The 27,005-nt window shown below is 36.5% G+C and overlaps 2 protein-coding genes across 2 annotated transcripts in view; both read right to left on the minus strand.

Moving 5' to 3' along the window:
* LOC104227233 (endoribonuclease Dicer homolog 3a) overlaps window positions 1–5,014 on the minus strand; it is a 37,100-nt gene extending 32,086 nt beyond the window's left edge. Inside the window, exons 1-6 of the mRNA XM_009779435.2 lie at window positions 4,805–5,014; window positions 4,536–4,716; window positions 2,743–2,856; window positions 956–1,090; window positions 775–844; window positions 110–174 (exon numbers count right to left, since the gene is read on the minus strand). Of these exons, the coding sequence (XP_009777737.1) occupies window positions 110–174; window positions 775–844; window positions 956–1,090; window positions 2,743–2,856; window positions 4,536–4,716; window positions 4,805–4,914 (675 nt within the window). The 5' untranslated portion in view covers window positions 4,915–5,014. The remainder of the gene's footprint in view (window positions 1–109; window positions 175–774; window positions 845–955; window positions 1,091–2,742; window positions 2,857–4,535; window positions 4,717–4,804) is intronic.
* A 4,055-nt stretch (window positions 5,015–9,069) lies between these two features.
* The window catches only part of LOC104227232 (anaphase-promoting complex subunit 5), a 29,145-nt gene continuing 11,209 nt past the window's right edge, over window positions 9,070–27,005 (minus strand). Inside the window, exons 11-21 of the mRNA XM_009779434.2 lie at window positions 24,984–25,061; window positions 24,626–24,888; window positions 23,090–23,149; window positions 22,930–22,997; window positions 21,385–21,490; window positions 21,142–21,283; window positions 19,909–20,007; window positions 19,439–19,703; window positions 18,554–18,621; window positions 11,183–11,370; window positions 9,070–10,340 (exon numbers count right to left, since the gene is read on the minus strand). Of these exons, the coding sequence (XP_009777736.1) occupies window positions 11,212–11,370; window positions 18,554–18,621; window positions 19,439–19,703; window positions 19,909–20,007; window positions 21,142–21,283; window positions 21,385–21,490; window positions 22,930–22,997; window positions 23,090–23,149; window positions 24,626–24,888; window positions 24,984–25,061 (1,308 nt within the window). The 3' untranslated portion in view covers window positions 9,070–10,340; window positions 11,183–11,211. The remainder of the gene's footprint in view (window positions 10,341–11,182; window positions 11,371–18,553; window positions 18,622–19,438; window positions 19,704–19,908; window positions 20,008–21,141; window positions 21,284–21,384; window positions 21,491–22,929; window positions 22,998–23,089; window positions 23,150–24,625; window positions 24,889–24,983; window positions 25,062–27,005) is intronic.

Raw genomic sequence — 27,005 nt, forward strand, 5'->3', positions numbered from 1 at the left:
TATACAAGACGAAACCATATATTCATGCATTAGAAGCCATTACACTGGCTACAATTAACAAAACCATTCACAAGCTGCAACAAGGTGACAGGATTTGCCAGAAGATTACCTGGGAATCAAGAAGACTTTCAAGTTCTGATATTTGCTCCTCACAGTCTGTTGAAGATGAAACACCTGATCGAGAGGGTATGTTAAGTAAATCCACAAAAGATCTAAAACCATATATATCAAATTCCTATTGGCTAAGACAACTGCAAATAAAAAGTATTAGCATATATCCAAAACAAAAGTTGGAAGGAAGATTGACCAACTGCAAAGGAAAGGAAAGTGTAAGCGTAGTCCAATTGAAAAGACAGTATAGCAGAAAAACTATGTCGAGGAAGAAAAAGGTCAATAAAAGAAACTCTTAAACCCATTAAATGAAAATGGGTCCCAGATAGACTGTCAAAATCATTTTGTTACTCTATCTATTTCTGTTCCAATTAAACTAACTTTGGACCAAGGAGTATAGATATTTGTCACTATCAGTCATCATGTGACACATTGATAAACAAGCAAACAGTGAATTTAAAAGGTCTCATTCACAGGAAAGAAGAAATATTTGGGGGTGGGGGTTACTGTTCCCTTTCGTCATAAGGGATGCTAGAGATTCCTCTTTTGCCTGAAAAACCCCTTTTCTACATTTCATTTATTTATTTATTTATTGATGAGAGGGATGATTTGGGCAACGAGAAGCAGGCAGAGCACGAGGAACTGAGGAAGATCAAAAGTTACCTTTTCTAGTCACAGGGGTAGCAGTCATCCCAAAAACCTTTGATGTTCTTGTGGATTGATGATAGAACTCCTTTGTTGGTTATAGAGAGTGCACAGGAGCATGTCCAACAGGATAATGAGAAGATGAGAAAAGTTCAAGAAGGGAATTAAGAAAAAGTCACGTGAAAGAAGTGAGGGTTACCGTCATAATCATTTTATAGGGATGTTTACCACTGGCACGATGACACTCGTCTAGTATCAGAAAGCACACTCTACCAAATTTTATGTAACCCTTTCTCAGTGCATCCAAGAAAATTTGGGGTGTCATAACCAAAACCTGTGAGAACAAAAGTAATGGCAGTTATATCAAGTAATACTTACAGCACATTCATAAATGGAGAATTTAAATGATTTATATAATATTAAACTCTTTAGAAAAGTTATTTAAAAGACATATGGTAGCATTACTTAGCAAGAAGTCAATACAAAGAAATCAAGACCGCAAAAGTTTCAAGTCAAAGTAGTATGACCGAGTCCAATGTTGGATCTGATAGACTCAACGAACTTCTAGTTGGATCTAGAATTAGAAATAGGATCGCTCCGCCCCAAAGGTATCCCTTGGCACATAAAATCTTCTTTCTTCTAACCCAGCCCACTTAGGAGCCTTACAAATTTCTTTTTATGGATAATAAGAGAAGGGCCGTATATCGGACTAACAAGTAACCTAAATGACAGGAAACAAAAAGATTGTCTAATCTATTACAATCATGCATGCACATTTTTGCTATCTCATAACTCCAATTGACTACTAAACGGATATCTAATTTCTGGTAGCCAAGACTAAAAGAACATGCAACAAGCATCTTTCCATGTGATCTGCAAAGAAATTGGCTCAGGCCAATCTGGAAATTTTATGGGGCTCACACCTGATTCGGCAAATTTGGCATGGATCACTGTTGTAAAATGCTCATTTAAGGCGTGCTTAAGCCCTGAAGCTCAAAAAAGCTGAGGGAGGGCGCTTCACCTCACTTAAGTTGTGCTTTAGTGTAGGCGAGGCACTAATGTGTACGTATTAGTAACCATGCATCTATCTTGAATCGAGTGGTACTAAACAATAGACATAATCAGTAAAGAGATGTTAATTATTAAGAAAAGCATTATGAATGAATTTGTCATTTTTTTCTTGCATTACAAATAGATTTTTATTTCTATTTTTCATTGCACTTTTTTCACTAAAGCGCACACTTTTTGCACTAAAAGCCCTAATAGACCTGGAGCACTTTCTAAAGGTTTTCACCTTTGACAACACTGGCGTGGATTGATTTTCCATCAGATTGAGATCACAATTAGCATGCACAGAATATTAAGTGCGGCACTATCTTTGCAATGCTTGGAAGACGAATCATAGATATTAGGATCAACAACCAGAAAGCGGCATGCTAGGCACAGAACCTTCGAGTTTAAAATATATTCAACTAGAAATTAAGCACTACCAGAACAACATACCCAATATATTCCCACGGTGTGGGGTCTGGTAAGGGTAATGTGTATGCAGACCTTACTCTTATCTTGTGGAGGTAGAGGCATTAAGCACTACAATCATAAAATCAAAATATTGATGATTTGAATTTTTTTTTTCTTTCAAAATGTTTGTCCAGTGTCCATATCCTCAACAGGGAAATCAAAATAACTTTACATACAAATCTGCTAGTCAACGATATGAAGCTTTGTGCATAGTGGGACTTGACCTGTTTAAGGGATTTACTTCAGTGAACAAGGAATGCTCTTTGATTATTACATATGACTATTTATCAAATAATAATATCTTGACTACAGACCCACAAAGCTAGTCGTGTCTTGAGATTGGAAAAGTAACCTTCACCTTGGCACAGATTGTGTTACCTTAGATATCAGCTTCATCGATTATCATACAATCATTTCAGCACAAACACACTTGAGAGCAGAAAACCAAGAAAGGGAACAACTTACGTCATTATCATCAGTTTCGGTTTTCCATTTTTCTGCATTCCAGTCATCAACTCCTTTGGCCCCATAGTATTCTTGAACCGCAAGCTGCGTATGATGTCGTATAACCTCGTATTGCTGCAACAATGTTGTAAATAAACAAGGATTAGTATCGTCAAAATTGAGCACATTCCAAAGTACCAAATTTGATAAAAGCTCAAACTCAAACTTTTCAGTTGATTGCAAATCCTTATCATTGATTGCAGATCATTTAATGCTCAAAGCCCCTCTACAGTCATAATTTTGGAATGAAACATGCGTTCAGGACTTGTAATGAATAGAGCACAGTGGAAGCTCTAAAAGTTTGAGTGGCATTGTTTGAAAATCAAGTACTTCCCCTTGGAAGAAAAATTTGATTTTTCTTTTTCTTTTTGGTCCTTTCATTTAGAGATTTCTATTGTATAAATCTGTCAGAGTACATCTATCCCACTGCTTCACGCTTGGGCTTGTGACCTCAATAAATTTCTGAGAAGAATATAGCTCTCCTCTCCCTCTTTTAGTCAAGTATCATACTCCAATACAATGGACATGGTTTAATTAAGTCATTTTGACAGCAGAGGGACGGGCACCATTATCCACCGAGCTTTGAACCGTGTGTCACTAGCCTTCGAGGATTTCGCAGTTATCAAACATCAATAAAACAATAAATAATAATAAAAATAAAGAGATAAAGACAGTGAACTTCAGTTATATGTAGATATTAGCATGCTTTCTACAAAAAGAGATAATTTCATAAAACAACAAAATGCCCTTTTTTTGCAAAAACTTTCTAAGGGAAGAGTGATACTTAAACTAATATTTGTCATCCAAACTCATAAAACAAAAGTAATTGTATATTCGGAAATGTAACATTTAAATATTTCACAATGACTACGGAAACAAAATCATCAAAGTGCAAAATAACAAACATACTAAACAAATAAACAAGAATATAATCTTGGTACTCCATACAAAAATCACAAACAATTCCAATAGATATTCACATTATCTTCACCACAAAATACTCATTAGTTGCATAAGTGAGTAGAAAAAGACTGAAACCTCCAAAGAAGCCCACAGGCCTAAGTAATGCTGTGAAAGGTAAATTCTCTGAAAACATAAGATACTTAAATACTAAATAAAAGCATAAAAACATATATTGTAAGCAACTTATCAGCAAAAGAAACAAAAATGCATACAATCAGTAATTCTTTGTTTGGATTTATTTCACGATCCGAGTTTGAACCAAAAACCAAAAGAAAAAAATTAAACTCTTCATCCGAAACCAAAAAATTTTCTTAACCACAGACAAAAAAGAAAAAAAAAAGGAAAAAAATTTCAAAACCATCAAGATGAAGGAAGTATTTCATTTACCAGGTGAATTAAGTTGGTCAAGTTTTATGGGAAGGGAACATAGCATTATCAAGTGCAATAACAAAACAGCAAAAAAGGGGACCTAAAAAAGGACCATAGTTTTTTTTTTTTTTTGATAACCATGGCACCCGGGCCAGCTTGCGCACATCTCCACCAATTACAGGGGTACCTGCTACCAACAAATGGGAAGAAATCACCTAATATTTTTGCCTCAAACCTAAAAAACGAAGACCATAGTTGGACTTTTCTATCACCATTTATTTCCAACAGTGGCACTGGTTCTACTTAGTCCAAAACCTTAACTTTATCCACCATAATCAAGAATTTCTAAACCACATTCTCTTATTCAACCAAAATTCTGGCAAAAAAAAAAAAAGGAATTATGTTTATCCATGGAGACATGCCTGATGAACAAGATGAACAGTAGGTGCCAAGAATACAATAAACTTCTTCTCATCACCAGTCCTCAATGTTTTACTAATTTCTCTGATCATCATCACTGCTATATATGTCTTTCCAGCCCCAGTTTCCAATACACATATAGTGTTCCTCCTCATTGCCACTTCATATACCTCCAATTGGTAACTGAAAAAAAAAACACAAACATGCAATTTCATCAAATTTCAACAACTTATTTAAAAATATATATAAGAACCCAAAATTTTTTGCATACTCTCTTGGAATAAAATCTTCCTTCTGCTTCTTCTCTACAGCCATTTGTTCATCTTCACTACATAAGTCTTCAAAGTTTCTCTTCAATGGGTTTTCTTTCTTCTTCTCCATTGTCCTTTTGAGTTTTCTCCTCAAATAGAAACTGGAAAGTTACCAATGCCAAGGGCGTGAAGAATCAAGGAGTGAAATTAGTACTCATATTCTGCATATAGAGGAGACTGTTTTCTTCGGCCCAATAAAACAATTTTTGAGTTTTTTATTTAAAACTTTTTAAGTGGAGTAAAAATGAGTCAATTAATTTATACTCTACATTTTGGAAAAAGAATAACCTATACTTTAGGTTAATCTAAATTAGTGGCTGGATGATAATTTAACTTGAACAATAAAAATTATAGTAGTAGTACTTTTTGTGTTCTATCTTACAAATGATTGTATTTTATAATGCAATATCTAAATATTTTAGTTTGATTTATATATTATATATGTAGAAGAAAAAATAGTATTATAATAACAATTTAATAATACAATTTAATTGAAAAATGCTACTCCATATCATTACTTTTTTACTAAATTTATGTAAAAATTTTACTACTCTTGTTAGAATATTGGCTTCTTCTTTTTTCTTTTTCTTTTTTTTGTCTTGAATATTGGGGTTAAAGTACACGTGCTTATCATGCTCCAAGCTTTGAAGTGAGAGACCCTTTGGGCTTTGGGAATAATGTGACGGTGCTCAAGAGCAAGAGTGAAAGCGTGGAAAGGAAGCTCCAATAGAAAACTGCCAAGTAAGGTCGAGACTCTTTTTCTATTTCTTTTTTCTTTGGTACTAATATCTTGACTTGAGTTGAGAGACTGTTTTGAAGTACTACACTACTTGGCGAAAAGTGAAGGAGCTGTACAATTAGCCACTAATTAGAGATATTTTTTAGTCATTGTTTAAATGTATTTACTTTTTAATTAGTATTTAATAAATTTTTACTTATTCGGACGAAAATATTCCTGTGCTAGACATGGATGATGTGTAAATATCAAGGACATGATGTCCTTAACTTTATGAATATTGTGTAAATATTAAGGACAAAGTGTCATGTATTTGCATCTTTCGTTGTTAAACTTTAGGACATCATATCCTTAACTTGTATGTGCAGTATAAATATTAAGAACACTACGTCCTTAACTTCATGTGTGCAGTGTAAATGTTAAGGACATAATGTCCTTGACTTATATTTGCACCTTCTGTTGTTAAACTTTAAAACCTCATGTCCTTAACTTCATATGTGCAGAGTAAAATGTTAAGGACATGGCGTCCTTAACTTCATGTGTGCAGTGTAAAATGCTAAGGACACCATATCCTTAATATATACACAACATTCATGAAGAAATGATAAAAATATCTTTTCGTATTAATTTTAATAGAGTAGTGACTATTTTTGCTCAGCATTAAAAATACTGGATAAAAACCAAATACCATATTAAGAAGTGGCTATCCCACGCCATTTCTACAAAAGTGAACAGGTTGAGATTTTCCTGTTTGGTTTTAATTTTACGAAACTCCCTCTAGTTTTTTGTTACTATGAAAATTCCCTCGTCCTTTTTGAAATTTACACCCTACTCCTTATCTTTTGTGTTAGAAACATGGAATAAATAGGGGGAATATGGGTGAAGACAAATATAATCATGTTTATACGAAATTATGCTTAAATTTTAAATTCATAACGTAAAATCATTGGTTAATTGGTTAGCCCTAATACATGTCTATCTTCTTTATGATTGAAGTAAAGAAACTCTAGTTTTCTCTCTTGTCTATTCTCCTAATCAAAAAGACGATAATCTCTCTTCCCTTTCAAACAAAAAGACTAGCTTTGATCGCTAAATCTAGTCTCTAGCTTTTTTATTCTAGGCAATTCTATTGTTTGACATAAATATTGGGGGCTAATCTTGGTTTAGAGATGATGATTAAGCTTAATTCAAAAGGTTAGCTTGATTCATTGAAAATCTGTAGAGTGCATACTGCATTTCAATCCCTCTATTAATTTACTTTTCAAAAGTGAATTAGAAAAATAAAATTTAAATTGGACTTGCCAGGAATTTGAGTTCATTGCATTGACCTTTGAGAGAATTAGTAGATTACGATTTGAACTGAATCACAAGGGATGTGATTCTCCTATTGACAAGAGTGTTAGCCCACTGAGTTGGTAGTTTGCTCGTGTTGATGATAAAGTTGCATGTGTTTTCTTTTCAGATAATGATAAACATAATAAGTAAATTATTACAAATAAAATAAAATAACAAAGGTAAATTAATATTATAAATCAGCTGAAAAATTCGTGTTACAAAGTACTCTAAACTTATCTCTAGAATAAAATAATAGGCATGAACTCATGCACAAGCCCCTCAACAAACATAAACATTTGCATCCCACAAAACTTGAACAGCTTAGTAGAGTTGGTACTCGCAACAGAGAGAATTTGCACCAATTTCAACAATCCATATGGAACTATCTCCGTTGTTGTAAAAGGCATAGCTTCAACACAAGCTTCCAAGAACAGAATGTGAAAAGCATGAGTAAAAATCAACGAATCAGTGGCATCCATTGCCACAATATGCTGTAATAGTGATGCAATATCTCTGTAATTGCACATTTCATAAAACTAAGGGGACGCTTAGTAGGATGCATAAGAATAATGTATATGGTGTATTAGTAATGCTGGTATTAGTTATGCTGACATATTTTTTATCCATTATTTAGTTTGATGTATTAAAGCATTGCACAATTTCTAAAAAAAATTGTTTATTTACAAAAATACCCTCATAACCAGTCCATCACTTTATCTTTTTATAAAAAAGTTGAGGAATGTTTTTATATGAAAAAAGTTTTACAAAATTTATTTGATTTGTCTACCTATATTGTAGTATAGAACTGAATATTTATTTATAAAAAAGGAAGTATGCTAAGCATTTATTTATTTACTAGGGATATAATTTTATTTCCCACTTTCTTGGATTATTTACTTGTATTAATATAATAGCATATTTTAATCAAGCATAAATTATGAAGGACAATTTTGTCTTTAACTAAGCTAATGCATGCAATAAAACCCATTGCATTGTTAATATCATGGTTTCCTATGCATTAATTACGCATAAGATAATACCAAATGTGGTGTATAACTAATGTACATGTTCAAAAAATATACCAAACAAGATATTGCTAATACACAAAGCCAATACATGCATTATTTTATCTAATGCATCCTACAAAACCACCCCTAACTCTTCTTGAAACATGGGATTGCGAAAGAAAGGCCATTGAAAGTGCCTGTGAAGGCTCAAATTATGAAGCAGTGAAAAAGGGTCATTGCATCACGTTAGTCCGTGGCCAATTCATATATTGTTGGATGATCAACGGAGATCTTTTCCTTTATAGCATAACTACAATCTGCACATAAACTAAAGATGACTCTAGCTAACGAGTATTGACTTTCCATGCTTAATTTTAATCTTCGTTAACTAAAGTGACAAACAAATGAATGCCCGCATTGCGTGATATACGATCTTTACTTTTGAGGATCTATTGTCATTGTTCCACCGCGCAACACATGCTTTTGTAAAGTTTAGTCTTAGACATGATAGCTAACGCGAGTCAAATGTAATATGCTTAATAAAATGAGTCAAATGTAAATTAACCCATTATGAGAAACGGGTCACAGCGCAAGTGTATAATATATGGGTATAAAATAGATGACTTACATTAGGGTTGTTTTTATAAACATATTAGCTGATTGGAAAGCCACATCAGCTTTTAGGTTAAAGAAAAGTTACCTTCCAATCAACTTTATTTTTAACTAAGTGATAGAAAATAGAAAAGTCTCTTTTGTGCATTGAATTTACATTTGAATAACCACTTCCCCAGCAATATTAATAATTTTGCTTGCACGGATAGGCAGAAGGCAAACTATAGCTGACAAATGACGTTCCTAATCACCTCATACACTAAAAAAAATTCTATATGCTACACTAGGGCGGAGCTAGACACACCTACATGTTCGGCCGAATCCAATAATTTTTAAGAATTTCATCAAATATGTATGATTTATTAATTTAAAACCTAGTAACTTAAACAAACTAAATTCCCGAACCCGTAAACTTAGCTCTGCCATCCCTAGGAAGGACTTTACCTTTCCATGAACTAGTACGTCTTCAAATTTCCTCAATCGTATACTACACATTGAGTTTTCTTCTTCCTTGATAGATTAGATAACTCATTAATTGAAAGAAAACTTTAACCTCAATGCAATATAAACTTTATGATGAATGTATTTGGTTCTTTCATTACAATTCACTAAGTCAATCGAAGCTAAGCCATAGGAGTGACTCGAGGTAACTCTATCGGCAAAAGAAATATAATTGTTTCATATGCATAGGCAAATTTCGTATTATAAAGGGCCGTCCTCTTAAATATAGACTTTCACAAAACTCTCTTATCAGCAGATTCAGCACTCTTTTTGTTAATGCCCGTGAAAGGGACTCAGACACCTTTCTCTTGCACATTCTGACACTTTCTATCCGCACTTGTTCTCCAAATGGTATCACAATATGGGAGATCAGAAGACCTTTATCTTCTCTTTAGCATCATTTGGATGTTCATTCTGGTCCACTTTCTCTCTAGGCATACATATTCCCCTTCCACACTCCATACAAGATTTCAACACAGAGAAGGTATTTTGAGGCTCTCTGATCCACTCCCACAACTGTCCAAGCTCTTTTTCAGGCTTTCGGCACGTATCTTCACAATAATGGTCCCTGGCATCTATGGTAACCCTACAAATACTACTGCTAAGTTACTTGTCGGGGCTCAGGTAAATCTGTGCACACCAATGGCGTCAAATGATTTTATCATGTTGATGAGGTGATAAGTACGAAGATCTCAACTTTCAACATGGCTCAAAGTCTTATAACGTATTTAATATCTGATATCCTACTATATTGCTAACCCTATAGAACAATCTGTACAACGAGAGAAGATCTTACACTAACATAAGAAAAGTTGGAAAAGGTTCTTACGCTAGACAATCTCCTCAGGAGGCTTCTTTAGATCTCTATCTCCCGATCACTGATTGTGGACATCTAGTTCAACACCCCCAAGAAATCATTAGCCTTAGCCTTTTCGGCCTCGCAAACGGGCCAACAAAATCATGGTATCTTCCAACAATCATATTCAAAAGTGTTGGGTACACTCTAACTGGTATAGCATGGCCATCTAGCACTAATGTTACTCAACCACCATCAACAACAAAAATGTGCCTCAATCTGATATTGGAGGATATCGACGATACACTTGCCAAGAAATTTGAAGTGTTTCTAAGCTTGCAATCGGAAAGCCACCACATCCATGATATCTTCACTGCCTTTATATGATTATATCACAATCAATGTCCACATGGGTGTTCCATTAGAAATTTAGAATGCTTCTCATGGTGCATGAATGAAGCTGTAATAAAAGCATGTATGAGACGGTCGAACACAGATTTGCCAGCTGCCTGTGATAGGAAAAAGAAAACTTAATTAGATAGTTCTTGCAAAGCAACTCCCACTAGATTAAGAAAACTTTTCGCCTTTTGATCTAGTTGTCTTACTCGTGGGTCCTGTAAAAGTGTAAATGGAAGGGAACCTCCCGGATTCAATAGGAAAGGCAAAAAGCATTGGAGGCAAACTCATCATGCTTAAGGATAGTCCTTATCAGGTAACTCTGAACTCTTCTGTTCCCCTATTTAGATCTCTAAGAGCATTGGGAGGTATTATGCTTTTGTTTGTAGAGCAAGGAAATAAATGCCCAATACTCATGACGGGGAAGGGTTATTCCCAACAAAAATAAATAAATAAATAAAATTGTCTTTTCTTGTATAACAACTGAAGAGCAACACCTAGATGTTACACTCAACTTCCAGCTATGCTATTGTCTCTCAGTTTTTTCAGTTAAGCATGGAATATAGATGATTTTCTTTTCTCTAGTTTCAGTCAAACGAAATTGTTTAGCTAATGTTCCTTGTTCTTAAAACCAAGGATACTCTTTCGGAATTGAAGAAAACCGCAAACTCTCGATTAACCTACATAGTATAAGGTAGAACGTCGTATTCATCTCAGCTTATTTTTCCTTCTGCTAGCACACTTCTCTTCCAATTAATACGATGACTTTCAAATCGTCAATTCATACTGACAGCAAGAGTTTTGGTTCCAAATATATGAAGTTACAAAATTATCCCGTTGATACATACTTTAACCAATAGACCCCGGAATCGTTGTTCGAACTAGTGAACAATTCTGTATCAAGAGCTAAAGTCTACTCTTATAAGTAGCTGCAGGGAGGCAAATAATCACTCACCAAGGGCATATTACGTAAAATACTGGTTCTTAGCAACAATATTGAAGAAGATCTTCAATATCAGAGCTTTCAAGAGCAGTGATGTGTTTCCTAAATGAATAAGCTGCTTCTTCCCTGTGGTCCAGCTGCCCCAGCTTGTCATATACAATGGCCATCAAGTAAAAAGCTTCTGCTGCCAATTTGTGATACTGCATAAGAAAATTCATTGTCATGTCAGAAAGTTATCTTTGCTTTTATTGGGGGGGGGGGGGGCAGTGGAGGGACGGGCTTGCTGAAATTGTGATCCAAGCGAAGGCATGTCCCACTTTACCAGAAAACAGAAACAGTTCAGTGCAGTCACAAGTGGGAATTGGATTCACTGTGGAGATAGTTATGTTCCTCTATTATGGTAGTCTTTTTTTTAATTGAAAGCCATCAGCCAGGGAAAGGATCCGGAGGTGTTGGGGGTTTGGCTTGACCCCTACCATGTATATAGAAGGTAAAGATGACAAAAGAGAAGGGGGGCCATATACCTGACCTTCCATATGCACTGGACTGCAGCTGAAACAGCTTTCAAAAAACTCATGAAAGAGCTAATCATATGCAGCTTCTCTTCCATGAGGAAAGAAAATACTTTTAACTTACAAAAAAGTGGCTTTGTCAAATCTACTTCTTATGCTAGGCAACTGTCATTTATCCACGTGAAAAGTACCCTTAGCTTCTCTAGGCAATTGCTGGAATAGTGGAATGTGTAGTAGTATGAGGCTATGAGCTATTGCCACTGTTTGCAGCTTTTTTGGCAAGAAGATCAGCCACCTGATTGGCTTCTCTATAGTAATGAGTAATTTGATCTTCTGCCTGGTCTAGAATCTATTATGGTAGCCAATCAAACTTAAGTATGCCGAAAACTAGATTCTTCAAGCACTAAAGTAGGCTGGGAACTAGTTCTTCAAGCATGATTTACAATTCTGACCTGACGTGTTGACCTTTAAAATGATAAAATTAAAAAAAAAAAAAATGTTGCGACATCATTTGAATCACAAAGAAGGTTCAGTTGAGCTGATCATGTGCCAATTCCAAATTGTTTTCCCTATTTCTCAAAAAATCAAGTCAAAGTTAAGATGAATAGGTTAAAAAAAATAAGTAAAACATGCTCAAAAACGTTACTCTACAAGATTGCCTTCGGGCGAGCATGAAGAGCTCACCACAACATAGCTTTTAACCTAGTTTTCTTTTATTGTTAGGCGAGGCTGATCATATTCAAATATGATAGCAGAAAAGCCAAGGAACTCCTATTGTTTACTATCTGGTTAGAATTAACAATACAGAAATCCAGAAGATAGCCAAGACAAATATGCCCAAATGACGCACTAGTTCATCTAGACTGAAAATACCTATTAAGACAAAAAAATTAGAACCTAGCTCAGCATAAAAACTGGAAGCAATCACGTGATTAGCAATATCATAGCACTTGTCATTTCAGCCACCTATTTTAATTCTATGTATTATAAAATTAAGCTTGGATATCTCAACGGTATATGTTAGATATGTACATAATGTAGTTGTTGAGTTGTGTCTCACATCGGTGGAGAATGGGTGTCTTGGTCTCCTTATATGGTTTTGGGCAATCCTCACCTCATAAGCTAGCTTTTGGGGTTGAGTTAGGCCCAAAGTCCATTCTTATCATGGTATCAGAGCCCGGCCCATCCCAATTTATTGTTACCGATGTTGGGCCCCCATTTATATTGTCCACGCTCCAGTTGCAGGCTTGGGCGTGAGGAGGGGTGTTGAGTTGTGTCCCATATCGGTTGAGAATGGGTGTCTTGGTCTCCTTATATGGTCTTGGGCAATCCTCACCTCATAAGCTAGCTTTTGGGGTTGAGTTAGGCCCAAGGTCCATTCTTATCAGCAGTCTTGTCCTACATTGGAATAGGAGTAATATGCCCTCATATAGTATAGCTATAAATAAGGACCTCTTGTATTGTATTGAACACACAATATCAATATATCATATTTTCTCTCGTGCCTTCTCACATGGTATCAGAGCTATCGTGAGAGATTTATTGCTGTGCATAAATTCCAGCAATTCCGGGAAGTGAAATCAGTCACCGGAACCCTTTTTTTTTCGGCGACTTTTCAAAGTTGTTTTTGCGTCTGCTTTGTCTCGGTTAGTGTTGTGCAAAATCCAACACTACCACAAGAGTAGTCACTGTCCGGCGACCAAACCCCAATGAAAATCTTCGGCGGTAGTGTAGCGGTCAGAAGAAAATTTTCCGGCGAAGTTCTGACGTCGCGTGGGCCACCTTGCGGCCATTTTTTGGCGACGATTCTTCTGGAAAGATTGTTCCCCTTGCAATTCTGAGCCTACCCATCCAGGTTACACCAAATTCCGACCACTTTTATATTTTTTTCGGCGTGAACAGTGATTTCAGAAGTGAACTTCCGGCCATTTTTCGAAAAAGTTTCTTCAGAACAATTGGGTCGTCTAGTAATTCCAATCCTACCCCTACTGTTTTTATTTCATTCCGTCCACTTTGAATTTTTCCGGCTGCTACAGTAATATTCCGAGAGCTACAGTATTTCTGGCGTGAACATGTTTTCCGGCACAGAACAATGTTCTGTTTTCCTGCTATAAACAGTGTTTTCTCAGCGATTTCTTCAGTTTTCCCAAAGGAGATGCTAATTTTCACTATTTCAAGTTAACCCTACTACTATTAATTGTAGCGACATGGGAACCGATACTTCGAATAGTCGGATGGTTTCTTTAGTGGATTATTTTGAGTTTCTTCAGTACAAAGCAGGTAAGCAGACATCTTCTGAGATAGCTTCCGTTGTTCAAACAGGTAATAGCGTGACTTGTGTCTCTCAATCTTCATCCTCTAAGTCTTGGATCATTGATTCAGGTGCATCGGATCATATTTCTGGTAACAAATCTCTTTTCACTACTATTTCGTACTCTCAATCTCTTCCAAGAGTCACAATGGCCAATGGGTCTCAAACCATGGCAACTGCAATAGGTCAAGCAAGCCCAATTTCTTCCTTACCTTTAGATTCGGTTCTTTATGTCCCTAATAGTCCTTTTAATCTCATAGTTGTTAGCCGCCTAGCCAAATCACTTAAATGTGTCGTATTATTTCTTGATGACCATGTTTTTATACAGGAACGCAGTACAGGGCGGATCATTAGTACCGGGCGTGCATCAAATGGACTTTATTACCTTATCCTTGCTAAATCACATGGACTCACATCTTGTCTTCCTTCAACAACTTGTCATGTTACTGATTCACCAAATTTATTACATAAACGGTTGGGACATCCTAGTTTGTCAAAACTTCAGAAAATGGTACCTGGCTTATCTCACTTGTCAGCTCTAAAGTGTGAGTCTTGTCAGCTCGGTAAGCATACCCGCTCTCATTTTCCTCGACGTATTGATAATCGAGCAGAGTCACCTTTTACCTTAGTCCATTCAGATATTTGGGGTCCTAGTCGGGTCAGTTCTACCTTAGGATTCCGCTACTTTGTTAGTTTCATTGATGACTATTCTTGGTGCACCTGGATATTTTTGATAAAAAATCGATCTGAGTTGTTTTCTATTTTCCAGACCTTTCACGCTGAAATTCAAAATCAATTTGGGGGTTCTATTCGCACATTTCGTAGTGATAATGCCCGAGAGTATTTGTCTTTCCCATTTCAGCAGTTTATGAAATCTCATGGGATTATTCATCAAACATCTTGTCCATACACATCTCAACAAAACGGGGTAGCTGAAAGAAAGAATAGACATCTTATTAAAACTGCTCGTACCCTACTAATACAATCTCATGCTCCGTTGCGTTTTTGGGGGGATGCAGTTCTTACATCTTGCTATCTTATTAATCGTATGCCATCTTCAGCTATCCATAGCCAAGTTCCATTCTCTGTTATGTTTCCTCACTTACCTTTGTTCTCTCTTCCACCCCGTGTCTTTGGAAGCACTTGTTTTGTCCATAACCTTACTCCAGGAATAGATAAGTTAGCTCCCCGTGCTCTTAAGTGCATATTTCTTGGTTTCTCGAGAACGCAAAAGGGGTATCGATGCTATTCTCCTGACCTCCAGCGGCACCTTATGTCCGTTGATGTTACCTTCTTTGAAACCCAATCATACTTCACTGGTCCAGGTAATCACTTAGATATTTCTGAGGTACTACCAGTCTCTTCTTTTGGAGATTTAGTCACTATCTCCCATCCATCTTCCTCTACATCTCCAGCTCCACCATCTATAGCTCCAGTTCCACCACATATAGGTCCAATTGCTCCACATAATCCAGTTCAACCTTCTGCAGCTCCGCCACTCTTGACTTATCATCGCCGTCCACATCCAGCATCAGGCCCAGGTGATTCACGTCCTACATCAGATTATGCACCTACTACGGACTTGTCTCCTCTTAGTCAACCAATTGCACTCCGCAAAGGTGTAAGGTCCACACTTAATCCTAATCCCAACTATGTTGGTCTAAGTTATCATCGTCTGTCGTCACCTCATTATGCTTTTATATCTTCTTTGTCCATTGTTTCTATTCCTAAGTCTACAGGTGAGGCACTGTCTCATCCTGAATGGCGACAAGCTATGATTAACGAGATGTTTGCTTTACATGCGAGTGGCACTTGGGAGCTTGTTCCTCTTCCTGCAAGTAAGTCTACTGTTGGTTGTCGTTGGGTTTATGCAGTCAAAGTCGGCCCGGATGGCCAGGTTGATCGGCTTAAGGCTTGTCTTGTTGCAAAAGGATATACTCAGATTTTTGGGTTTGATTATAGTGATACTTTCTCTCCCGTGGCTAAAGTAGCATCTGTTCGTCTTTTTTTGTCCATGGCTGATGTACGTCATTGGCCTCTTTATCAATGAGACATTAAGAATGCTTTTCTCCACGATGATCTTGACGAGGAAGTTTATATGGAGCAACCACCTGGTTTTGTTACTCAGGGGAGTTTAGTGGTGGTGTATGCAGATTGCGCAGGTCACTATATGGTTTGAAACAGTCCCCTCGAGCCTGGTTTGGTAAGTTCAGCACAATTATTCAGGAGTTCGGCATGACTCGTAGTGAGGCTGATCACTCTGCGTTTTATTAGCATTCTGCTCCGAATCTGTGTATTTATCTGGTGGTTTATGTTGATGATATTGTTATTACTAGCAACGATCATGATGGTATTACTAATCTGAAGTAATATCTCTTTCAGCACTTCCAAACCAAGGATCTGGGCAGACTGAAGTATTTTCTAGGTACTGAGGTCGCTCAGTCTAGCTCAGGTATTGTTATTTCACAGCGGACCTAGGTACTGAGGTTGCAGACCTATTGACTCTCCTATGGTTCTGAATGCTAAGCTTCTGCCTGGATAGGGGGAGCCTCTTAGAGACCCCACGAGATATAGGAGGTTGGTTGGAAAATTGAATTACCTCACAGTGACTAGACCTGACATTTCTTTTCCGGTGAGTGTTGTAAGTCAGTTTATGGATTCTCCTTGTGATAGTCACTGGGATGCAGTTGTTCGTATTCTTCGGTATATAAAGTCAGCTCCAGGCAAAGGATTACTATTCGAGGATTGAGGCCACAAGCAGATTGTTGGGTACACAGATGTTGATTGGGCAGGATCACCTTCTGATAGACGATCTACATCTGGATATTGTGTTCTAGTAGGAGGTAATTTGGTCTTGTGGAAGAGCAAAAAACAAAATGTAGTTGCTCGATCTAGCGCCGAAGTGGAATATCGGGCCATGGCTATGGCAACGTGTGAGTTAGTTTGGGTCAAGCAGTTGCTCATGGAGTTAAAGTTCGGAGAAATCAGCAAGGATGGAACTAGTGTGTGATAACCAAGTTGCTCTTCATATTGCGTCAAATCCGGTGTTCCATGAGAGGACTAAACACATTGAGATCGACTGTCACTTTGTCAGCGAAAAAATACTTTCAGGAGATATTGTTACAAAGTTTGTAAAGTCGAATGATCAACTAGCAGATATTTTCACTAAGTCTCTTACTGGTTTTCGTATTAGTTACATGTGTAACAAGCTCGGTACATATGATGTGTATGCACCGGCTTGAGGGGAAGGGTTAGATATGTACATAATGTAGTCTTGTCCCACATTGGAATAGGAGTAGTATGTCCTTGTATAGTATAGCTATAAATAAGGACCTCTTGTATTGTATTGAACACACAATATCAATATATCATATTTTCTCTCGTGCCTTCTCACAGTATACATTTAGCCACAATAATCACCTCTAATTTCGTTCCACCTTCATCTTTCTCATGGAACTACACTGGCAGTGCTTATACTATGTCTTACTTCTACTTATCTTAAAATCTTTTATTCTCTAGAGTATCTCTCAATTGTTCCTACTTCTGATTGACGCCTAGAGAATTAATGGAAGAAAATATGATAATTTACAATGGAACTGGATGCAAAATGCCAAATCTAGTGCTACACAAACAGCATTAGCTACTCCACGTTCACGAGAATTGATGAGATAAGAGTAAATTTTGCAGATTAAATATCTCCGGAGACCATTATTTTATCGAATTCAGCTAACAAATAGAAGCTGGAGTCCGAAAAGTATTCTGCAAGGCCCAGAATGGAACATGCATTTACTTTTCTAAGATTTGGAACAATAAAACAAGTATGATGGAAAAGAAAATGGGGTGGATCGAGGAGGGAAAAACTAAGTATATTTTAAGGAAAATACTTTCTTTGAAGAGGGTCAGGAAAATGGAGAAGGTTAATTCACGTACTTTAATCTTTTTCTCTTTTACTTCACCTGACTCAATTGGTTCTCAATTCTGAAGAGCATTTAGTTCACCTAACTGAACCCTAATCTTATAGAATTGCTTCTTTTCGGCCTCAGCCCTTTCATTTCTTTCCATTAATCTCATGTAATTGGTAATTACAGTTTAAAGAATTGTACCTTTCTTTACTTTCCCTTTTTAATTCTCCTTCACCTCACTCAAATGATAATTTTAGATAGTTCTGCCTTTGTGTTTCTCATTTACATTCTACTTTTAACATGTTTTTATTTCGTATAGCAGGCTTACACCTATTTGTCCATATATATGAACACAAAAAACCTCACCCAAACACACACACATTTGCTTAGAGTTAAGGTTTTTTGACAGGGTAAAGAGGAAGAACATTAAATTTAAGATAGAAAGATGAATTTCATGGAATACAAATTTTGTATTTTCTAGATATTATTTCACTTAGCTATTGATGTATATCACTTCCCACAACGTAATCCAATGTACTTCTTTTAGCATATTAATACACAATGAGGAATTACAAATTTCTTGGAACCAAAACTGAAGTCTTTTAACTAGAGTATAAATGTCATTGAATTGAATGCTAAATTGTCCATATTGACTAACCTCTAGAAGTTCCAGGTCTTTGGCAGCCTGCGTCAACGGTTCAAGTACCATTTCTGGTTCTTCAGATACTGAGAACATTAAGTAACACTAAGCACAGGGAAGCTAATTAATTTAAGAAGACAGCGCAACAAGAAAATTCAGCAGCTAGTTAATTTTCAATTTCTAAGTGACTTGCATGTCTCTGTGTGTGCATTAATGGGAGGTAGAGTCTCAAGTGAGGTACAGGGCAGGATGATGTAATTCTTGCGAGGAAGGCCACAAAAGACTTCATAAGACTTCATTGATACACTTATACCAGCTAAATCCCAAAAGATATTATTTTCAATTTAGGTTATAATTGTTTTCAAGTGGAACTAGTTTGTCCTTGTCATTTATATTTGACTCAAATATGGTAAATCATATTCAAAGAGCGAAAAATTAATCATAAAAATCTCAAGGTCAAAGGATATATGAACCATGGGAGGTGGGAATGGAGGGCAGCTTGATTGGGAAGGTAGATGGAAAGTCATGGCTGGAGATGAGGCGAACTATTGGACTGATGGGCAGGTTCTCCTATTCCATTCTGATTCATAAAATCGTAGGCAATCACAAGAGCTATAATTGCTAAAAAAGAGTCCTTACGCAAAAAAACTGCCCAAATTTCTCTTAATCCTCTGATTCTCACTTATGATGGACCATGTAATCCATTACTTGAAAAACGTAGTTCGCAAAATGTGGAGGCATTTGCATCATTTGGGTGACATGGACAAGAATTATATATGAGGTTGAAAACACAGGATGTAGTTAAAACTCAAAAATGAGATCTGATTAGAGCACAAGCTAATGAAAAGTCATATTTACAGTAAGTATGCAAACAGGTGGAGCATTAAAATTCCGATAAGGCACCTGAAAAGCTCGAGTCAGCAAGATAGCATTTTGCTTCAGTAATAAAAGCCCGAGCACGAAGCTCCAAACCACCGTGACCAAGAAGTACAGGAAATGCCCCATGTATGAGAGCCAAAGCTCTTTTTGCATGACTTGATCCAAGTGAGAGCCAAAGCTCCGCCAGCGTCAGCGTAGCAGATGCTTTGAGAAGGTCTAAGTTGAATGATTTACAAAAGGAAAGGCTTGCCAACGCGTACGGAATACCTAAAACAGCATTTCCTGATCTCTGAAATGGATGAACATAGTTATATTACATCTTGATCATGTCAGAGAAAGGAAAGAGTGTGGGTCTCAGTAGTTCAAATTTTACAAATCCAATGGTGAAGATGCATAAGCGGTAAAAGAAGTTCCATTTCTTCTGACGAGGTGATATTTTTTATAAGAAAGTACTTGCCTGTGAGCAAAAATATCGATTAACAGTAAATCAATACCTTGTGTATCTCTGCAAGTAAAAGAAGAACAGTGGCATTCTCGACTTGTAAACTGAATTTGTAGCACATACAGAAGAGAGAGTGTGCGATAGATGCTGCCTGGAAGAATCATATGCACAAGAATGGAAATTAAGAAATTCTTTAGATGCTTATTGCCTTTGGCCTCTGTCACTATTCAAACTAGAGCAAATTATTGCCTATAGCTTAGAAAATCAGAAAAGGATGAAAAATACTTTAGCACCACAGCACAATATCAAGTTATCAGATGAAAGAGAAACAAAATTTGTGAGAACTTGGGGAAAAGAGATTCAGGGTGGACTTGTCTATATAAACAAATTTGATATTCAAATATTTTCTTTTTGGTAGGTGATATTCCAATATCTTAAGGTAACAGCTCATTCAGAATAGTCTTGCAGAATGATCATTATCACCACATTGGCTGCAAGACCAGAGAGTAGAGTCGATGTCGTTAAAATCCTCGGCATCAAAGGCAAAAGAAAACCTGTAAATGAACTATTCATACTCAGTTTGCAAGCATGCTTTGCACAGAATCAAGCATGATCAAATATTACTAGACTTTAGAACCAAGACCAGACTTGCTGGTGCTGCCACTTTGAACCAGACCATGGCCTTGTGATTTTCATGTCCATTATCATGAGAAAAAACTGCTCATTACAGAAAACCATGCAAGTTTTCGAGAAAATTGAAGGCCTTGAGGACAATGAAAATGATCTATCAGTACTAATACAGGCAATGAACTAAAGAAAAAACATGATCATCAGCACAACAGTATGATGATTCACTTAGAAGAACAGCCAAAGCCTTAAAAGTGAATATATTTATGCAAATAGAAGAGGGAAAAGCAGAAAGAAAAACAAGAAAACTTAAATCTTTTCCTGACCAAAGAGCAAGCAACAAAGATATCCAATTTTCTATCACAAGTGTATTTGAAAATCACCAGTGTAGGATGTAATTGACCATATTCCTTTTCATTATTCATTCACCTTTTCTTCGGAACAAGTGGCACATTCTTCTTTTGATTAGAAATGATAGTACATGAGCAAAAAAATTAATCAATTACATTCTTGCATCATATCATTTGTTCAAAGTTCAAAAAGAGAAGTAGAAACTATTAAGTTAGCAGGTCATGTGGATATAAGAACAAGTTCACCATCCAACATATACCTTACTGAATCAACTCGAAAGAGATCTAACTAAAGGAAAGCAGACTACCTGGCTAAATTGGTTCGCTGCAATTAGTATTCGTGCATGGCGGAGGCTAGCTTCAACTTTTATCTCTATATCTACACCAGTTACTGAAGAGGCTAAAACACCTAGCTCATCACACAACTGTTGAGCAAGTTTTAAATTTCCCCTGAGAGGCAACTAATATCCAATCAGACAAGCAAAAGGAAGTTTAAAACCAAGTAAGGATAATTTTATGCAACTTGATTAGCATTAGAGAAGTCTCCTTACGTATGTAAAGCATGATCATGGAGCAACTGAAGTTTTACAAGCTGAATTTGTGACTTTGAAACAGATAAAAACTTCTCCTCCGCAAGTTTCAGAGCAGCAAAAGCTTCTGAAGGCGCACAAAAGAAGCCATTATTGAGTATAAGCAAAAAAGACAAAAATAAACTAAAAACTATAACATCAAGTCACTTTTCCACTATGCTTTCCTTGTATTTTCTGAGGGACGTAGGGGAAGAGGATAAGTTTTTTTAACAGAGAAAGGAAAGAAATAGATCTGCCTTCCTACTCTCACATATGTATAAATGAAGTATGAAAGATTATATACTAATTTGGGCACAGTAAACTAAAACCTGGCATAAGACTGAAGACAATTATGGATCCCTACCAACTGATGAGATTGTCTAAAATTTACCGGCAAACACTTTGGCCATAACTCAGTAGCCTATCATGATCTATTTAATTTCATCTATTTCTACCTTCTCCCGACCGGATTGCACAGCAATGTTCTTCTCTACAAGAAAAGGCTAATTAGTTCTGAAGCTTTTTCCCGCACTACTGCCAAAATGCTTATTGTAACATGAACTGGTATGAGGTAGCCTAGTATTTACGGGAGACCACTTTGGCCACAACTCATTAGCCTATCACAATCATATTTCCATTTGACCTACTTCTATCTTTCTTCCGACTAAATTAGACATAAATGTTATTCGTCTCTAGAAGAGAAGGCTAATCAGTTCTGCACTTTCCTGCATTTCTGCCAAGACACCAATTTTTACTTGAACAGACATGTTTGTCAGAAGGCTGTGTTCAGTTCTTACCAAGCCCTCTGGTAAGTCTTCAAAGATTTGTGTCCCACATTGGTTGAAGGAATAGGCTCAAGGCCCACAGTCTTTATCATGTCTCCTTGTATGATTTTAGGCAATCCTCACCACATGAGCTAACTTTTGGGGTTGAGTTAGGCCCAAGGTCCAATTTCTTAACATGGTATCAGATTCAAGCTCATACCTATTCTAGGTTTACCCAATGTTGGGCTCCAATTATATGTTTGTTCACAGTACACATGTTTAGTTGTAGTCGTGTTGAGGTAGGGATAATTGCTAGAGTGTCCAAAATTGGTTGAGGGAATGGTCTGTGGTCTTCTTATATGGTCTTGGGTCTAATGAGCCAGCTTTTGGAGTTTAGTTAGGCCTATGGTCCATTTTCTTGACAGCTACTTTAGGACCAAAGAAAAATCTCCAGGGCACACAGAAAAATTGCACAGGGTCAAAACACAGTAGTGATACCAAATGGAAATTATGTCTAAAAGCAAGCAACATCTCAAGCAGTATAGGTTTACCTTATGGGTGATCAAGAAAAGAATGTAATTCCACTGAATAAACAAAAGAAATCAAGTCAACAATGCATCAGCAAATAACTTAAAGTATAGTACCGCTCTACTACTATCATCTATGCACCATAATGACATGAGCCAACAGATACATGTACAACTACTGTGTAACTATGCCAATTCAAGAATACTTATGAAGTACTAAAATATTTTGAGCAAACCTTTGTATCCTTTAAATACTGCTAGATGCTGGATAAGTTTTCCATACGCTAATGCCACATCATCCAAACTGCATGGAGAAAAGAAAGAAAATTTCAGTTGACAAATATGGAGGCACAGTTTCAAACAGCTCAACTACTTAAAAATTCAAACAAGTATTACCTCGATGAGTCGGCAAAGCATGTCGCATAAAGCAGTGCATTCATTCGAGCAAGAGGTGCACTAAATTAGCATATAAAAGGAGAAGAAAATCAGTAAAGACATCTGAACTAGAATTGAGTACTTTGAGATGTACAGATTATATACATAGCTGACAGGTGACAATAAAACACCTAAAAATGTGAACTGCATTGGAAGTTCTATCTAGCCTTCTTTGAACTGACAATGCAGCATTTGATCTACAAGCTTATAAGGCAAAACCATTTCGAGTTGGTGTTCATAATCTCCAACTGGCTTCATACTTTGTTACTCTGGGTTACGCAAATTGGACACTGCTTTCCTATTTCCGTTGCAAATCCAAAAAATTTAAGAGTGAGTTAGTCCTTTTATAATAAATTAAGGTTGTGAAGAAATCTTAAATATCATTCTCATTCCGCAAGTCCTAAAACTACAGAAGAACACACTCCCCTAATTAGGTGCTATGTTTTATGCTGTTTAGTACATGGAACTAATGATAAATTATTAAGCTTTCTGTTTAGTACTGGAGCTAACTGTGATGATCATCTTCGGCACTGCACAGGAAAACAGCAGCCATCATCCTTTTCTATAGCTTACATAGCTCTATAGCTGATATAGCTCAACTTGGTAACTTTGCCTATGTGACATAGTATTCATCCTTTGGATTCCAACCACATCTCTGGTCTGTTTCTAACCTCAAATCTCCTTTAGTCTCTTCTACTATCGTTTTAACTAAAGGATCTAAAACTATAGTTAAAGGGACAAGAAAAGCTTACAATCTTCCTTTATGACCTTTAGTTTCAGTTCATTTTGCAACTAAACATCCATAAAATATGTTATTTAATAGTAAACTGACCAAAAACTTCAATTTTTTAAATTTCCTGTTTTGTTCTTGTGCAGGACTGAAATATAGGATAGATATATAGCATCATTAACTGCTCACACTAAGGATTTACTTGTCCGCCTAAATTAAATGACCTAAATTTCATTTTGGTTGCCCAAAGGGCTGTCCATTTCTCGAAAAGATAAGCTTTTCCCTTACTTAAATACTTTTCCAATATTCTCCTATCAAGAGAGCACCATAGTGCCACATTTTGTACTTAAGTTCTTCAAATTATTCAGAAGTCAAATTCAATTTTCAAAATCTAAAAGACTTGAACTATTAAGGCCTTAATACCTGCCCAGTCAAGGTGAAACCCTTAAATCGGGAAGCGAGGGAGTAATACTTGTTATTTTGCATTTGAAAGTAATGACACTTGGGGATTTTTCTAATTCTGCAGTGAAGCAGATTTGTTGCTCCTTCTTAATAACCCTTTCCCAAACATTTATCATAAGTAATGGCATAGACTGGCTAACCATGAATTTAGCAAATTTTAGAATTGGCAGTGGTCACCTAGGCAGAATATTTTCATGCTTCTGAAACATCACTTAATCGTTAATTGCACAAGCAACATATCTCACATAGATAATAATACCGTACTGTATGCAAAACAAGCATGAGAACAAAGATCATCACGTCACCTGCCGTAGACCTCCCAAGCAGTAGCACGGAACAAATACGAAGAGCCTAAAAGTTGCAGCACAGATCCAGGGATGGAACATGGCTGCCCACAGAACTGGAGAGCATCAGTATTACTCCTACATTCATTCTCATGGGAAAAGATAACGGAACATTTTGGCTTCTTTAAGTTCTTAATCCATTGAGTACAAAAAGCCCCGTCCGAGATCATTAGTGAAGCCTCATCACCATATTCATTAATTAGATGAGAACTCAACCTCAGTTCCTGCAAAAATGAATACAATCAGGACAAAGAAATCGACAACACAAAAAGAAACTTTATACTTTATAGATTAAGCAATGTCTATGAGCGAATATAACCTTGCAGACATTAATTGGGCATGTTGCAAGTTTCATGGAAGCTTTTGGACCAAATGAAAGCAAAGGTCTTTGCACTTGCTGCACAGTAAATGTCACGAGTTAAGTTTCCTTAAAAATTAAACATATACATCAACCATATGAAGAAAGTGAAAAGCCCTCTAACAATACAATGTTCAGCAATGACTCTCCATGATGAGAGGCATTAATGTTCCTTGAGTTAGTTAACAATAAATACAGAGAAAATATCTGGCTCAATATCCCAGATGAAACTAAGCATCTACAGCTGGCAAAAGGAACAATATATGTGCAGAGCATTGCAAGCGAACTTATAAGAATGTAGCAGATGGCATTTAAGCCCATCTCTGGCCAGGCCTTCCGATGGTAAGTGAAGTAGTGACACTTCAACCAGCTTCAAATGCATTTCACAGAATTACTTAATTCCAAGAAAGCAGGAAATGGAAGAGAAATATTATCTCAGCTGTCCACTCTCACTTTGTTTTTATAAAATTGAACAGAAGTTTGATTTGTGGCGATCTGGAAACTCTCGTTTCAGGACAAAATTCTGTTCCTCGTATTAAGCCAGTCTTGCTCATGTGAAGTTCAAAGCAATCTCCTAGTACAACTCTGTTCACAGTTGTTGTGTGAAGGTGACTTTCGTGTTTGAACTGAAGGGAAGTGCAAGAATAAGCTGAGAAATGAACAAATTCATAAGGACCGAACCATGAACAAATTTTGGCTCTTGGAAGATGTTGACTACTTAAAAATTAAGCATGAGCCAGGCATAAGTTCAATCACTTACAGACCTAAAATGTGAAACACGGGCAATGTGACCCTGGTAGTTTGACCATACTGGGATAGCTTACATTTTCATTTAGACAACTGACCTTTTCAAAGATTAATTGGAAGAACTGCATGCCCCTGGGCTATGCCTACAGTTTATATATGTCATTAAAAACAATAAAATAATAATCTATATATAATTTCAATTCCTTTTGGTCATTTGGGTTGTGTTATATGCATGATTAGAATAAGTACGAAAATGGATGGTCATATTTTTCCTTTATTTTCAAAATTAGAAGACATACTCACAGGAGTTTAAGAAAAAATGATGATACCACAAAAAATTAATACCTACAGTTTATTGTTTCTATTATGGTACCAATTTTTCATATACCTGCAGTTCAGCTATAGAACCCAACAGTTGATCTGAAACTCGCTACTTGATCAAATTACTCGCCCTGTCAGGTTCATAAACTATGAAAAGAATTTTTTACTCGTAAGTATTTGTTTTAGAAATGGCAATAATTTTCCTTTTCTGATAAGGTTATTATATGAAGAATCCAACTAAAGTAACAAGGGCTAGTTTTATCCTAAAAGTTCTAATACTTCTATATGCATTTGCTGCAGCGTTGAAGCACTCCAAGTAAAAGTTCGATAAGCATCAAATAGAAATCAATAGTCGGGCTAATCGTCAGCTAAGGGTCTGATACTGATCTTAAGTTTAAGGGCTCTACAGTGGCTATTTTAAACCTATAACAGGGATACTGGGACAGGTTGAGAACTAGTTTTTGGAGACATATAGTTCATTTGCTCTAAGAAATTAGTGGTGATAGCCTTTCCTTGAAGTTTTGCTTTCCCAAATATGCTTTCCTTTCTGTTTCTCTGGCGCATCACAGCACAGGGGGCTATTAATGGCTTCTAAGATACAACAAGTGGACCTAAGGATGTGGTCGATGACTCCCTGGTTGTTTACCGTGATACTTTAATTGTGATGCTAATCAATCCAACTAAGCACGTAATAGGAGTTTTGTTGTGCTCCCAATCACTGTCAGAACTTAAGATCAATTTAAGGATGATTCCAATTGTAATATACGAAACTAGAAAAGTCGAATCAGGTTTATAGATGTAAAATCAGCAATCCTTATGTATTTGTGGTTGCCTTTAGTTGCTAATCACAATTCATATCAGATCGAGCTCGGAGTCCCATTTTCACGGAGTTTGAGGAACCACTAGGAGGAGAGA

Source organism: Nicotiana sylvestris, chromosome 8, assembly GCF_000393655.2.
Source record: "Nicotiana sylvestris chromosome 8, ASM39365v2, whole genome shotgun sequence".
Classification (NCBI taxonomy): Eukaryota; Viridiplantae; Streptophyta; class Magnoliopsida; order Solanales; family Solanaceae; genus Nicotiana; species Nicotiana sylvestris.